The 15,159-nt window shown below is 41.8% G+C and overlaps 1 protein-coding gene across 5 annotated transcripts in view; it reads right to left on the minus strand.

Annotated features, from left to right (window-relative positions):
* The window catches only part of LOC122540194 (eukaryotic translation initiation factor 4 gamma 3-like), a 353,622-nt gene extending 342,215 nt beyond the window's left edge, over nt 1-11,407 (minus strand). For 3 of the 5 annotated variants that reach the window (XM_087980614.1, XM_087980611.1, XM_087980609.1), the window contains exon 1: nt 11,076-11,407. In XM_087980614.1, coding sequence (XP_087836740.1) covers nt 11,076-11,137 — 62 coding nt within the window. In that variant the 5' untranslated portion in view covers nt 11,138-11,407. The remainder of the gene's footprint in view (nt 1-11,075) is intronic. The other 2 variants (XM_087980602.1, XM_087980623.1) reach the window with 2 other exon arrangements.
* Nucleotides 11,408-15,159: the final 3,752 nt, after the last annotated feature.

Genomic DNA, 15,159 nt, shown 5'->3' on the forward strand with positions numbered 1-15,159 from the left:
AAGATTTAAACAGATTAAGAAAAGTAGATTAGATTACTTACAGTATGGAAACAGGCCCTTCGGCCCAACAAGTCCACACCGCCCCGCCGAAGCGTAACCCACCCATACCCCTACATTTACCCCTTACCTAACACTATGGACAATTTAGCATGGCCAATTCACCTGACCTGCACATCTTTGGACTGTGGGAGGAAACCGGAGCACCCGGAGGAAACCCACGCAGACACGGGGAGAACGTGCAAACTCCACACAGTCAGTCGCCTGAGGCGGGAATTGAACCCGGGTCTCTGGCGCTGTGAGGCAGCAGTGCTAACCACTGTGCCACCGTGCCGCCCATTTCATTTCAATCCTAGCCCTTAAGTTTTTAAAATGTTCTCCTTACTCAAAATGTCACAATCTGAACAATACTGAATTAGGTCAAAGAAACTTAGGCACTTACCTGGCAACCAATTTTTTTCCAGAAAGGTAGTAGGCAAAATAAATTTGGCCTTCATTCACATTGAAATATATGCCAACTTTTTTTTTAAGCATTTCTATTTCTGAATTCTTTGCCCACTAAAAAAAAGCGTGACCTGCTGCAAAAATTGCTAATGACTATAAAACCATAAGATATAGGTGCAGAATTAGGCCACTCAGCCCATTGAGTCTGCACTGCCATTCGATTATCATATTTTGCAAGTGTTTACTGAGAAGAAGATTATGGAAGAAAGAAAATGTGGGGAAATAAATAGTGACATCTTGAAACACGTTCATATTACAGAAATGGTGGTGCTGGACGACTTAAAATGTATAAAGGTGAATAAATCCCCGGACCTGATCAGGTGTACCCTCGAACTCTGTGGGAAGGTAGGGAAGAGAATGTTGACCTCCTTACTGAGAGATCTGTATCACTGATAGCCGGGTGAGATGCTGGAAGACAGGAGATTGGCTAACGTGGTGCCAGTATATAAGAAAGGTGGGAAAGTGGTATTTAAGGAAAAGCTAGGGAACTATAGAGGGATGAGCCTGAAATCTGCACTTCGGCAAATTGTTGAGGGGAATACTGAGGGCCAGAATTTGCGTGTATTTGGAAAGGCAAAGACTGATTAGGGATAGGGACTCAAGGGGGTAAGAGGTTGGAGTGGGTGAGAGGGGTGGGAGAGTTCAGGTGGCGGTTAATATCGCGGCGGCAGTTGGCTATGAAGAGGTCGAGAGCAGGTAGGAGGCCAGCACTGATTAGGGATAGTCAACATAGCTCTGTTTGTGAAAAACCATGTCTCACTAACTTGACCGCGTTTTCTTTGAGGAAATTATGAAGAGGATTGATGAGGGCAGAACAGAGGACGTAATCCAGATGAACTTCAAGGAATTCGACAATTCCTCAGGTTGACTGGTTAGTAAGGTTAGATCACATAGAATACGAGGAGAACTAGCCATTTGGATACAGAATTGGCTCAAAGGTAGAAGACAGAAAGGTGGTGGAGAGCAGCTGTTCAGACTGGAAATCTCTGACCAGCAGTGTGCCACAAGGATTGGTGCTGGGTCCACTGTTTCTCATTATTAACATAAATGATTTGGATATAAACACAGGAGGTATGGTTAGTAAGTTTGTAGATCACACCAAGATTGGAGGTGTAGTGGACAGCAAAGAAGGTTATCTCTCCAGGATAACGGTTTAGGGGAGAGGCAAAAGATTTAAAAAGGGGCAATTTTTTCACACAAATGGTGGTGCATATATGGAATGAGTTGCCAGAGCACATAGTGAAAGCTGGTACAATTACAACACTTAAAAGGCATCTGGATGAGTATATAAACAGGAAGGGTTTAGAGGGACATGGGCCAAATGCTGGCAAATGGGACTGGATTTGTTTAGGGTATCTGGTTGGCATGGACAAGTTGGACTGAAGGGTCTGTTTCCATGGTGTGCACCTCTACGACTATATATGTTTCTCAATCCCAATCTCCTGCCCTCTCCCTGTAACCTCTGATCCACTTACTTATTAAGAACCTATCTATCTCTGTCTTAAATACAGTGTCTTTGCTGCTGAAGGCTGTAGAGATAAATCAGTTCCACAGATTGACCAGCCTCTGACTAAAGAAAGTTCTCATCTCAGTTCTATGGTATTCTCCCTTCACTTTGAGGTTATGCAGTCACGTCCTAGTCTCTCCTACTAGCAGCATCATGTTCTCTAAGTCCATTCCCTCCAAGGCCTCTCAGTATTCTCTAAGTTTCAATGAGATCCCTCCTCATTCTTCAAAACTTCATTGAGTAAAAACCAGAGTCCTCAACAGCTCATTAAAATGACAAGCCCTTTGTTTCCGAGATCATTCTCCTCTAAGACCAGTGCACCTTTCCTTAGATACAGGGCTCAAAACAGCTCACAATATTCCAAATGCAACCTGTCCAGAGCATTATGCAGACTCAGCAGTGCACCCCTGTTCTTGTATGCTAGCCCTCTTGAAATTAACACTAACATTGCATTTGCCTTCCTAAATGCTAGTTGAACCTGCAAAATCGTACATTGCAAGTAGAGAGGCAAAAATGTTTAGCAAGGGAAATCCAAAGCTTATCTTTATGTTCAGTTGCCTAGGTCACACCAATGGTGGAGCAATCAAAATCGGTGAGGTGCATAAAGTCAGAATTGGAACACAATGAGGGTTGAAGACATGGAGAAAATAACAGATAAGGAGGCTTGTGGTCAATGGAGGAATTTGAAACAAAACCATGTTTTAAAATTTGTGACAATGTGTAAATAGGGGCCAATGGCAACCAGCGAAAATTGAGTTAATGGGCAAATTAAATTATAAAAGTTAGATAATAGACAGTAGAAAGAGGGTAGGAGTTGAAAAGTGTGGTGCTAGAAAAGCACAGCAAGTCAGGCAGCATCCAAAGAGCAGGAGAATTAATGTTTCGGGCTGAAGCCCTTCCTCAGGAATGGGGGAGTGGGGGGGTGCTGAGAGATAAATAGGAGAGTGGGGATGAGGCTGGGGGTTGTAGTGGGGGGTGGGGGAGATGAGAAGGAGATAGCTGGGAAGGCAATAGGTAGATGGAGAATGTAAGGGTGATGGTGGTAGGTCGGAGGAGAGGATGGAGTGGACAGGTAGAAAGGAAGATGGACAGGTAGGACAGTTCAAGAGGGTGGTGCCAAGTTGGAGGGTTGGATCTGGGATGAGGTAGGGGGCGGGGGCGGTCCCAAGGAAGGAGATGAGGCATCCTTCCTCCAGGCGTCAGATTCTCAGGAGACACCAGGTTTGAGAGGGGGAGCAAGAGGAAAAGCCATTGTAATAGGGAGACTGCAAGGCCAACATGCTCCAATAATGACAAAGGGTAGGATCAACAAACCTGTGAATCCTGGATATCAAAAGATATACATGACCAGATAAAGAGAAAAAAGGAGTCTTGTGGCTGATACCAAGGAGTCACAACAGCAAAAGCATGAGAAGGGTATGGAATGTACAAGGGAAAATTTAAATAGGAAGCCAGGACAGCAAAACAGGGGGCATGAAAATCCCAAGTTATTTTACAAGTATATGAAGGATAAAGAATAACTAGGGCAAGAGTAGGGTCTAGAAAGGACCAGAAGGGTAATCTTTACATGGAGTAAGTGACATAGGCACAAGCAAGAAAATATGGGAGCAGAGATCAGAGAGAAGGACTGTGATATAGTTGAAGTTAGTACAGAGAGGAGGTTCTGTGTTGTCCAACAGGCATAATATTAGATACATCTCCTGGACTGGATGAAACTGTATTCCAAGCTGCTGAGTAAGGCAAGGGAGGAACTAGTTGCTGCGCAGGCAATAATTTTCAATTCTTTCCTGACCACAAGAAAGGTGTCAGGGCACTGGAGGACAGGAATGTAGTATTATTCAAAAAGAGGGCAAGCGATAAACCAGGAAACAACAGGACAGTCAGTCTAATCTCTGTGGTGGGAAACCATTGGAAGCAATTCGGAAGGACAAAATTAACCTGCACTTGGAAAGGCAGGGATTAATCAAGAATGGTCACCACGGTTATGTCTGACCAACTTGCCTGAATTTTTCAGAGTTAACCAGGCATGTAGATGAGGGCAATACATTCGAGGTGGTGCACTTGGATTTCAGTAAGGCTTTTGATAAGATCCCGCATGGAGACTAATAGCAAAACTAAGAATTCATGGGACCAGGAAATTTGACAAATTGGTACAAAATTGGTTGACTGGCAGGGAGCAGAGAATAATGGTCAAATTGTGTTTTAGTGACTGGAAGCCTATATCCAATTGGGTTCTCCAAGAATCACTGTAGAGACCCTTGCTATTTGCATTTATATAAATGAAATAGACTCATTTAAGGCAAGGGAATTAATGAATGGTAGGTCCCTGAAAATTAATAAAACCTTAGTGCGCATGTCTACCAATCCTTTAGGGTAGCAGGACAGGTAGAAAAAGTGGTTCAAGGGGCATTTGGGATACTTGTCCTTAATAATCGAGGCAGAAAGTTTAAGAGCAGACAGGTTCTCCTGGGATTGTGTAAAACATTGAGTGGGCCACAGTTCAGTGCTCATTGTGTAGTTCTGGGATCCATATTAGGAGAGGGATGTGATTACACTGGAGAGGGCACAATGGAGATCTGTCACCTGGGTTGGAGAGTTTTGGTTATGAAGAAGATTGGATAGACTGGGGTTGTTTTTGTTGGAGCAAAGGATACTGAAGGGGAACATGATTGAGATGCGTAAAATTATGAAAGGCTTAAATAGGTAAACAGGAAGAAACTTTTCTCCTTGGTGGAGAAAATCTAGAGGGCATAGATTTAACATAAGAGGCAAGAGGTTAGAACGTATGTGAGGAAAATCAGTTTCACCCAGTCACAGAAATAGAGATAGAGACCTACAGCACAGAAAAAAGGCCGTTTGGCACATCACATCCACAGCAGTCAACCACCTAACTATTCTGATCCCAATTTTCAGCAATTTGGCCCATGGCCTTGCACATCCTGGTATCGCAAGTGTACATCTACTACCTAAATGTTGTAAGGGTTTTTGCCTCAACCACCCATACAAGCAGACAGTTCCAGATTCTTACCGTTCCTGGTTGAAAAAGTGTATCCTCACATCTCCTGGAAAGTTTTACCTTTACCTTAAATCTATGCCCCCTGCTCACTGTTCCCATTCATCAAGGGAAAGTTTCTATCTATGCCCTTCATTATTTTTTAGATCTCAATTACGCCTTGTCTCAAATTTCTCTGTTCAAATAAAATCAACTCCAGTTTACCCAATCACTCTTCACAATTAAAACTCTCCAGCTCAGGCAATATTCTGGTAAATCGCCTCTGTACAGCAAGTGATAGGAATCTGGAACTCACTGCTTGTAAGGGTGGTGAAGATAGAAACCTTCAACTTTTAATAGGATTTAGACATGCAAGTGCTATGCCAACCCATATATAGCTATGGGCCAATTCAGGAAAATGGAATTAGAACAGATGGTGGCTGTTTTTGACTGGCACAGGCTCAGTAGGCTGAAGAACATTTTCTGTGCTGTTGACCTCTATGACACCATACTGAAGAGAAAAGACGTCACATGTGCAGTCCCATCTTGCTGGATAACATTGGAGAACGACTGTGTAATTATACAGGGAAAGGTGGTCAGTGAAATGACCCGACAGCCTTGGGTGCACTTGTACCCACAGATACCACTGCAGATGTCAGATCGGCCTTCTAGCAACTGGCCCGGATGGACTCCCCAACAATGTACTCAAATCCTGCACGGACCAACTGACAGGCATATCTGCAGACATCTTTAACCTCTCCTTACCTCACCTGCTTCAAAAAGACCACTATCATCCCAGTGCCGAAGAAACTTCAGGCAACATGCCTTAATGACTACCACCTGATGGCTCTGACATCCATCAGTAAGAAGTGCTTCCAGAACTTCGTAATGGCACATATCAACTCCAGCCTCCCAGATTGCCTTGATCCACTACAATTCATCTATTTCAAAATAGGTCAATGGCAGACGCCATCTCTCTGGCCTCATCTCTGGAACATCTGGATAAAAAGGATACCAACGTCAGGTTCCTATTTATTGACTTTAGCTCCGCCTTCAACATCATAATTCCAACAAAGCTCATAGACCTCGGACTCTGCTCCACACTCTGTAACTCTGGATCCTCAATTCCTAAACCTTAGACTGTAATTAGTAAGGATAGCTGAAAACTCTTCCTCCCCAAAAATCCTCAATGCCAGTGCCCTGCCAACCTACAAACTTAGTCCGTTACTATGCTCCTTATACCCTCACAACTGTGACGTCAAATTCAGCTCTAATTCCATTTATAACTTTGCTGATGACACCACCTTCATGGGTCAGATCTGAGACAATGATGAGACAGTACAGGAAAGAGACAGCTTAGTAGCACGATGTAAAGATGACAACCTCTCCCTCAATATCAGAAAAATGAAGAAACTAGTCACTGACATCAGGAAACAGTGGAGGACATGCGTCTGCCTGTATCAATGGAGGAGATGGTCAAGAGCTTCAAGTTCGTAAGAGTAAATATCACCAACAATACATCCTAGTCCATCCTTGTTGTCGCTACAGTCAAGAAAGCACAGCAACACCTTTATTTCCTCAGAAGGCTAAAGGAAATTTGGCATGTCAACCATGACTCTTACTAATTTCTATGCATGCACCATAGAAAGCATCCTATCCGGATGCATCACAACTTAATATGGGAGCTGCTTTGCCCAAGACAGCAAGAAATTCGAGTTATGTACGCAGCCCTATCTATCACAAAAACCAGTCTTCCTTCCACTGACTCCATCTACACTTCCCGCTGCCTTAAGATAGTCAAATACCTCTCCCACCCGGTTATACTCTTTTCTACCCTCTTCCATTGGGCAGGAGATTCAAAAGCTTAAAAACATATACCAACAGATTTAAGAACAGCTCCTTGCCTGTTGTTCTCAGGCTCATGAACAGAACTCTCACATTAGAGTTATCTTTAGCTGCACCTTCTCTATAGCAGTAACATTATATTCTGCATTCTGCTCTATTACCCTGATGTACTTATGTAAGCTATAATTTTGTCTAGTTAGCGTGCAAAACAATACTTTTCACTACATCTCAATACTTGTGATAATTATAAATCAAATTAAGGATGAAGGGGGACCATTTCAGTCATGTAGGATTTCACGTATAACTCTGATAACAGCTGCCTCATGGACAAGATGAGTTGAGAGAAAGCATGTGTGAAATAGGAGAAACAATAGAAAGATACAAGTTCAGGGCAAGGGAACATTGGTCCAATGGATCAAGAGAAAGGAGGGAAGTGGCAGATGTGGTTTATGGGGTCCAGGGAGATCTGATGAACAAGTTCAACCAGGTTTCTGTTACATCTGTTCAAATTTGAATCCCTCTAACAAACAAACAGTAATGGGCCATACTGGTGGACGTAAAGTTAAGCTGCCATAGTCCTACTGGACGAGAGAGCTACTCTCTCATTAGAAAAAGTGACACAACTGGTGGTGCTTTAACCTGATGATCACCACACCTCAGGCGCAGGGAGAGATGGAGAAGCTTTCATGGTAACCTCAACCGGCGCAGGAATTGAGCCCATTCTGTTGACTACTCTGCATCACAAACCAGCCATCGAGCTAACCAAGCTAATCAATCTCGCTGCTAGGGGAATAGCCAGGTTGAGAAAGTAATGATGTTATGAGGTTCAGCAGATCAGCAACTGCAAAAGTATCATACTGGACGTAGACCAAATCTCACTACCACTGAGATTTTTTCAAGTGTCATTGTAATAGTTTCTATCCAGAGTAACACAGAAGGAAGCAGGGTTCACAGTGGGAATAGAAACACGGTAAAAAGCAAAACAATTATGCAACTGAGGTGACCTTTGTTGTGATTGACCAAAAGGTAACGACATGAAGAATAGTACAGTTGGAGGTTAGGATCACGGATTGAGAGTTTATGTGGAAGAAAAGATTATGGAGATCTGAGAGAAGCAAACTCAAAACAGAGGGTGCATTCTTGGGTTGAAACGGATATAAAAAAGTATATGAATTCACTTGGTGACATCAATATGTAAACGTGAATTCATACACATTTACAAGATCAGTCTCCACAAGCACTTCAATGCAATTGAAAGCAGCAGTGAACATATCATTATCGTTGATATAAGCCAAAAACCACAAGAGTGTATTTTATGGGTTTTATTACAAAGACAAAGAACTCACAAATGAAGACCCTCCAGTAACTCAAATTGAATCTAACAATAAAGTTCAATATTTGTAATTACCCTCCTCTGCAATTTGCTGACTGTCCCACTCCACAATATTGCAACATTTTCACCAAATTTTACTTGAACAGCTGTGTTTTGTGACTTTACGATGAAAAAACACATTCATATGGAACATTTCCATTAACAGCTTTGGTTTCTTTGCTGTAACACAGGTCTTAACCTTCAAGAATGAAAAGTGCAACATCCCACTGCACCGTGTTCCCAACCAACCCCCACATTAAAAAAAAATGGATTTAACCTCAGTTCTGGTAAAAATGGCTTGGGATTTTGCACAGATTTTTTTTAAAGTCTAACGTTTAAAAACATTTGGCATTGATACTTTACTTCGAAACATGCAGCAGAAAACTCAAGCCAGTGACTGCAGGCTGCATTCACATGAGGGTGTGGACAAAGCAAATAGAACAGCCTATCTAAAAAACATTACATGTGTGCATACACATTGCGATCTAAGTGCGTTCACAGTTTCAAACAATCAAGAAAATTTTGTAACACTGATTACTAACCAAATGTTATGACAAAATTGTTCATATATTTAAAATAATCACGATCACATTGATGCAGAATCACGCAACAGCCTCAACATGTGCAAGCGCAATCAGATGTACCAAATAAAGCTAAATACTTTGCCAAGCATTTTATGCTCCTCAGATTTTAATAAACCAGATAAAAATGGTACCTGTGTGGCACATCAGTCAGCACCAAGTACATTATTTACCAGGAAGTCCGCATCAGATATGCACCTGTATGCCTTATGACTGTTAAAACGTAGCACACTATCTAGCAATGTTACAGTGCCTCAAGTTTCCATAGTCATTATTTAGCAGGAAACTAGCACTGGGTATCTGAGCATGCCCAGCATCAGCTGTGGGATTGGGAGAGCAGTTATCCGGCAGAGACCCACATCCCAAACCAAGGCCTATAAACACAGCTCTTAACTTGGTGCAACAAAATCTAAGCTTCTCATAAATTACCAACTTAATAAAATAGACTTGTCCTTGCGAACTTTGAAACTTGTTCTCAGTTAAGATGTGAAAGTTGTGAAAACATCTAACAACTGCACAAATCTTAATCATTTGAAATGAAACAAGGATTGTTCTGCTTTAGTAATCTTATTTAAAATGGGCCTTTAGTAATCTTATTCAGCATTTTAAAAATGTACACCATTATTTATAACATGGTTAAGAGCAACTTCACACTGAGGTTAATACAAACCAAGATAATAACAGAAGCATACTGTATCCCTGTGTATCCTGACAAAAATCGGGCATTTAAATCCAAACCACAGGAAGATCTTCATTCATTATCTCCATTAGCACAATGATCTATTCAATATCACAGCAAATCATTGAATCATTTCCTAATAGCCTTGCACTTGGCTGAATATCATGCCCTTCACAAACCAAATCTTACAATTTAAAATGCAATTGGACAAATACACACCATTTTATTTCAAGACACATTGCAATTTACAAAGCAACATCACACGCCCCCACCCCCCAGCATTCCAAGGCAATTCATTGTCAATAAAACAAGTACTTTGTTTTACAAACATATTGTAACAATAAGAACCATGAAAACAAATTGCACCATATTACAAATTAAACATGAACTCAAAAAGATCAGTGCACAATTATTCACCCAGTTGTCTAATAATCTCTCCATTTTGTAACAGGGCTTTTGTTTTAAGCCCGGAAGTCTTAAGAAATGCGCACGTTTACACGGGGGATAAAAAAATCCCAAATAAAAATAAACGATGAAAATGATCAGACACCCTATCCAAATTCAGGAAGAGGCCAGAGTACAATTTCTGAGTTGGAATATGAAATATGCCCCATACTGTAAACTCGTTGTGGGTCGCTGCAAAAAACACGTAATTGTGTCCATAATTCTCCATTTGTCAGCTTTTTCTTTTAAAAAAAATCAAAATCAATCTATATAAAACACAATTTAAAACAGCTCAAAGAAACACAGGCCTGCAGATATTAATAGAGAGCTGCAGACTGACTGCAGTGGAGTTGGTGCCGGATTGTAACCGGCATTTTCTGAAGACGTGTCACACACACATGCACACAGTACCCTCAACTACCCACAAAGCTTGTATTTTTTTAAAAATCCAAAGAAAAAAATATTTCCACAGGAAATCGCTTCTTTATTTTTCAAAGAGTCAAACACAAACGTTCTGCACACCAAACGAAAGAGAAATTCTCACAAACCCACCCAAAAATTTCAAATCTTCAATCACACCAGATTCCCTTCCCTTCGCCGGCTCCCCTACAGGGTTTTGTCTTTTTTTTCAAATACAGAAAGTAAGAGCTTGTGACTTTTGTCTCAAATGCTGAAATAAAGAGCGGTGTTTCTAAATGTGTTGCTAGGTTCTTTTTAAATGGGGAGGGGGTTTCAAAAAGAAAAATCGAAACAAGATCATTTATTAATCGTCGTTAAAAGCTCATTTTCCCCCCACTTTCTCTCTCTCTCTACCCACACTTCAACCAACATCCTTTTCAAATCAGACCAAACACAAAGCAATTTCTTTCAGAAACATGTAACAATAAATCGTATTTCTTTTCATAAAAAAAAGCTTGAAAAAAAACCTTGAGCCCATCCACACTTGCAACAAGTGCCCATAAACCAAACAGATCTTAAAGATTTTACTTCTAACCCTGAGTAACCTACAGTGACAACGTTACTCACTCAGACCCTAAAAAAATGAACCAACACTAGTCAAAAAAAGGTTAAAAAAATCTCCTCAGTTGTTACTTTTTTTTGGATTTTATATAATATATCGATCAATTGAATGTTTCCCAAAAAGTGAAGGATACGAAGCAGGCTGTTGTAGTCCTCTTATTACAGGCTGTGGTTTGGCTTTCTGTGGTAAGCTCATTTCAGGCTGAGGAAGACAAAATAAAGGAAAAACCAGGCGGATTTTTTGTTGTATAGAGAGATAGAGAGATGTACCTCAGGGTGTCCTCCCTCAGAAGGACGTTTCTCACGTGAGTTTACCTGCAAATCACAAAAATAATAGCATTGGTAGATGGCCCAGAGTGTGAACTAGCAGCAGGGCTCGTCCTTAGAGTAAAAGAGTCAAGCTTTAGGACGGATGCAAACGATTATTTTACACACAAACCAACATGGCGAACCAAGCCGCTCTCAGTCCGAGAAGACGGACGCCCGGCGGCCCTCGGCAACTTCCGGAGAACTTCGACGCCGGCTGCTCGGCAACTTCCGGACGGCTTCGGCGGCCTTCCACCCTCCACTCTTCGGCTGTTTCCGGAAAATCCACTGCAAGAGCAGAATCACCAGGAGCAACGCCTTTGTGGCAATGATGAGTAGGTGCTAGTATTGGACTGGGGTGGACAAGGTGAAAGGTTACTCGACACCAGGTTATAGTCCAACAGGTTTATTTGAAACGGCAAGCTTTTGGAGCTTTTGATCCTTCCTCAGGCAGCTGGTGAGAGAGAATACATTGGATGCAGAATTTAAAAGTCAAAGATCAAAGGGTCATACAACTTATGTGAATGTATTGAACAAGCCTAGACGGCTATTAAGTCTTTAATCAGTTAGAATGGAGGTGTAGGTTTCAATTAGTAAACTGATTTATAAATTCCTACTTTGGAAATAAAACCAGTCTGACAGATACATACAGACTTGAAACATAGATTCCTATCACCCTCACCTTAACCTCCTTCCACCTATCGTATTCCCCAAGTCCCTCCTCTCTACCTTTTATCTTAGCCTGCTTGGCACACCCTCCTCATTCCTGAAAAAGGGCTTATGCCCAAAACGATTCTCCTTCTCCTTTGATGCTGCCTGACCTGCTGAGCTTTTCCAGCAACACATTTTTAAGCTCTAACCTCCAGCATCTGCAGTCCTCACTTTCTCCTTCCAGACTTGAAACATAGCCTCACACCTAAATACATTAGGCGAAAGTGAGGACTAGATCCTCGGATGCTGCCTGACCTGCTGTGCTTTTCCAGCACCACTCTAATCTTGACCTAAAATACATTGTCTGACCAGAAGTGTCACTTTATTCTGATAAAACCTGAAGTAATCTTGGGGCAGTAACTTGAAAGAAATTCTGGGATTTACATATTAATCAATCAAAACCTGCATCTCAATTCTAACTGATTAAAGACTTAATAGTCGTCTAGGTTTGTTCTATACGTTCACATAAGTTGTATGACCCTTTGATCTTCTACTTATAAATTCTGTGTCCAATGTATTCTCTTTTACTAGCTGCCTGAGGAAGGAGTGGAGGCTCCAAAAGCTTGCAGTTTCAAATAAACCTGTTGGACTATAACCCGGTGTCCTGTGATTTTTGCCTTTGGGGCCGGCAAAGCTCCCTGAACGTGCACCCTCAGATTTTTGTTAACATGTCCAGTTATCATTTTAAACAACAGCAACTGGCAGCAAACAACAGCTCTGCAATCCTGCCACATTCATTTGTGAATGGTGGGGGATAATTAAAGAACTCACTGAAGGAGGATGCTACACAAATATCCCCATCCTTAATGATGGGGAATCCCAGCACATCAGTGCAAAAGATAAGGCTGAAGCATTCGCAACAATCTTCAGCTGTCAATGTCAATGCTCTATCTTGGACTCCTCCTGTGCTCCCTAGCAGCATAGATGCCAGTCTTCAGCCAATTTGATTCACTCCATATGACATCAAGAAACAGGTAAATGCACTGGATACTGCTAAGGCTCTGGGCCCTGAAATATTCTGTCAATGCACTGAAAACATGTGCTCCAGAACTTGCTGCACCCCTATCCAAACTATGCTAATACAGCTACAACACTGGCATCTACCCAACAGAGTGGAAAATTGTCTGGGTATGGCCTGTCCACAAAAAGCAGGATAAATCTAAAATGACCAATTACTGCCCCATACGTATACTCACAATCATCAGTAAAGTGATGGAAGGGGTTATCAACAATGCTATCAAGCAGCACGTGCTCAGCAATAGCTCCTGACCTCATTATAGCCTTGGTTCAAGCATAGACAAAAGGGTTGAATTACAGAGGTGAGGTGAGAGTTACAGCCCTTGATATCAAGTGCATCAAGGAGCCTTCGCAAAACTGGAACCAATGAATATCAGAGGAAAAATTCTCTGCTATTTGGAGTCATACCTGGCACATAAGAAGATGTTTGTAGTTGTTGAAGGTCACACATCCTAGCTCCAGGATACCCCTGTAGGAGTTCCTTAGGTTAGTGTCCTAGGCTGAACCATCTTCAGCTGCTTCATCAATGACCTTCCCTCCATCATAAGGTCAGAAGTGGGGTTCTCTGATGATTGAATAATACTCAGTACCATTTGCAACTCCTCAGATGCTAAAGCAGTCCATGTTCAAATGCAACTGAATAATACCCACTTTTAGGATGAAAAATGACAAGTCAGAGAACAATCTAACCACCACTGACACCCAGTGGCATTGCCATCACTGAATTACCCTGCTGTCAACATCCTTAGGGTTATCACTGAGCAGAAGTCCAACTGGACTTGCCATATAAATAAAGTGGCTACAAGAGCTAGTCAGAAACTAAGAACCCTGCAGAGAATAACTCACCTCCTGATTCCCCAAAGCCTGTCCACCATCTACAAGGCATATGTCAGGAGTGTGATGGAATACTCCCCAATTGCATGGATGAATGCAGCTCCAACAACAAACTATCCAGGATAATGCAGCCCACTTGATTGGCACCACATCCATAAACATCCACTCATTTCACCATTGATGCTCAGTGGCAACAGTGTACTATCTACAAGGTGCACTACAGAAATTCGCCGAAGATCCTCAGACAGCACCTTCCAAACCCACAACCACCTCCATCTGGTAGGACAAGGATAGAGGTACATGGGAACATGACCACCTTCAAGTTCCCATCTATGGCACTCACCATCCTGAATTGAAAATATATTGCCATTCCTTCTCTGTCGCTGGGTCAAAACTCTAGAATTGCCCTCCTCAAGCCATAGTGAGTCAAACTACAGCAGATGGACTGCAGGCGTTCAAGAAGGCAGCTCACCACTGCCTTCTCAAAGGCAACTAGGGATGGGCAATAAATACTGGACAGATAGCAACACACATATTCTACAAGCAAATAAAAAAATTGCAAGCCAATTTTCATTATTAGTGACAAAATAACTTGCAATTTATGCCAAATCCAAGATGTTGAACTATTAAATGGTTGTGAGAACTGCTATCTCAATGAAAGTTTAGCTTATTCTTTTGTCATCCTTGCCTTCAGGCCATGTTGTAGGGGAGCCGGTGTTGGACTGGGGTGGACAAAGTTAAAAATCACACAACAGCAGGTTATAGTTGAACAGGTTTATTTGGAAGCACTAGCTTTTGGAGTGCTGCTCCTTCATTAGACAGTTGTCTGATGATGGAGCAGCACTCAGAAAGCTAGTGCTTCCAAATAAACCTGTTGGACTATAACCTGGTGTTGTGTGATTTTTAACTTAGCATTGACATAGTGCATTTCACAACTGCCAGACATCTCAAAGCAACTTACAGCCAATGAAGTACTTTCTGCTGTATAGCCACGGTTGAAATGGAGGAAATAAAAATAAAGTACAACAAATGCTGGAGATTAGAAATTAACAAAACAGAAACCACTTGAAAATGTAACAAGTCCACCAGCATCTGAGGAGAGGGCAAGAATCAAAGTTGCAAATCCAATAATACTCTCAATGAAGAGTCATAGAGTCATTGATTCATACAGTATTGGAACAAACGCCTCGGTCCAAACTGTCTGCACCAACCAGAGATCACAATCTGACCTAGTCCCACTTTCCTGCTTTTGGCCCATATCCCTCGAGACCTTTCTTATACGTGCACGTCCAAATGCCTTTTAAATGTTGTAATTGTACCTGCCTCCAGAACTTCCTCTGGCAGCTGGTT

Source organism: Chiloscyllium plagiosum, unplaced genomic scaffold, assembly GCF_037043375.1.
Source record: "Chiloscyllium plagiosum isolate Xiang-an unplaced genomic scaffold, Cpla_swu_hap1 HiC_scaffold_37, whole genome shotgun sequence".
In the NCBI taxonomy this organism is placed as follows: domain Eukaryota; kingdom Metazoa; phylum Chordata; class Chondrichthyes; order Orectolobiformes; family Hemiscylliidae; genus Chiloscyllium; species Chiloscyllium plagiosum.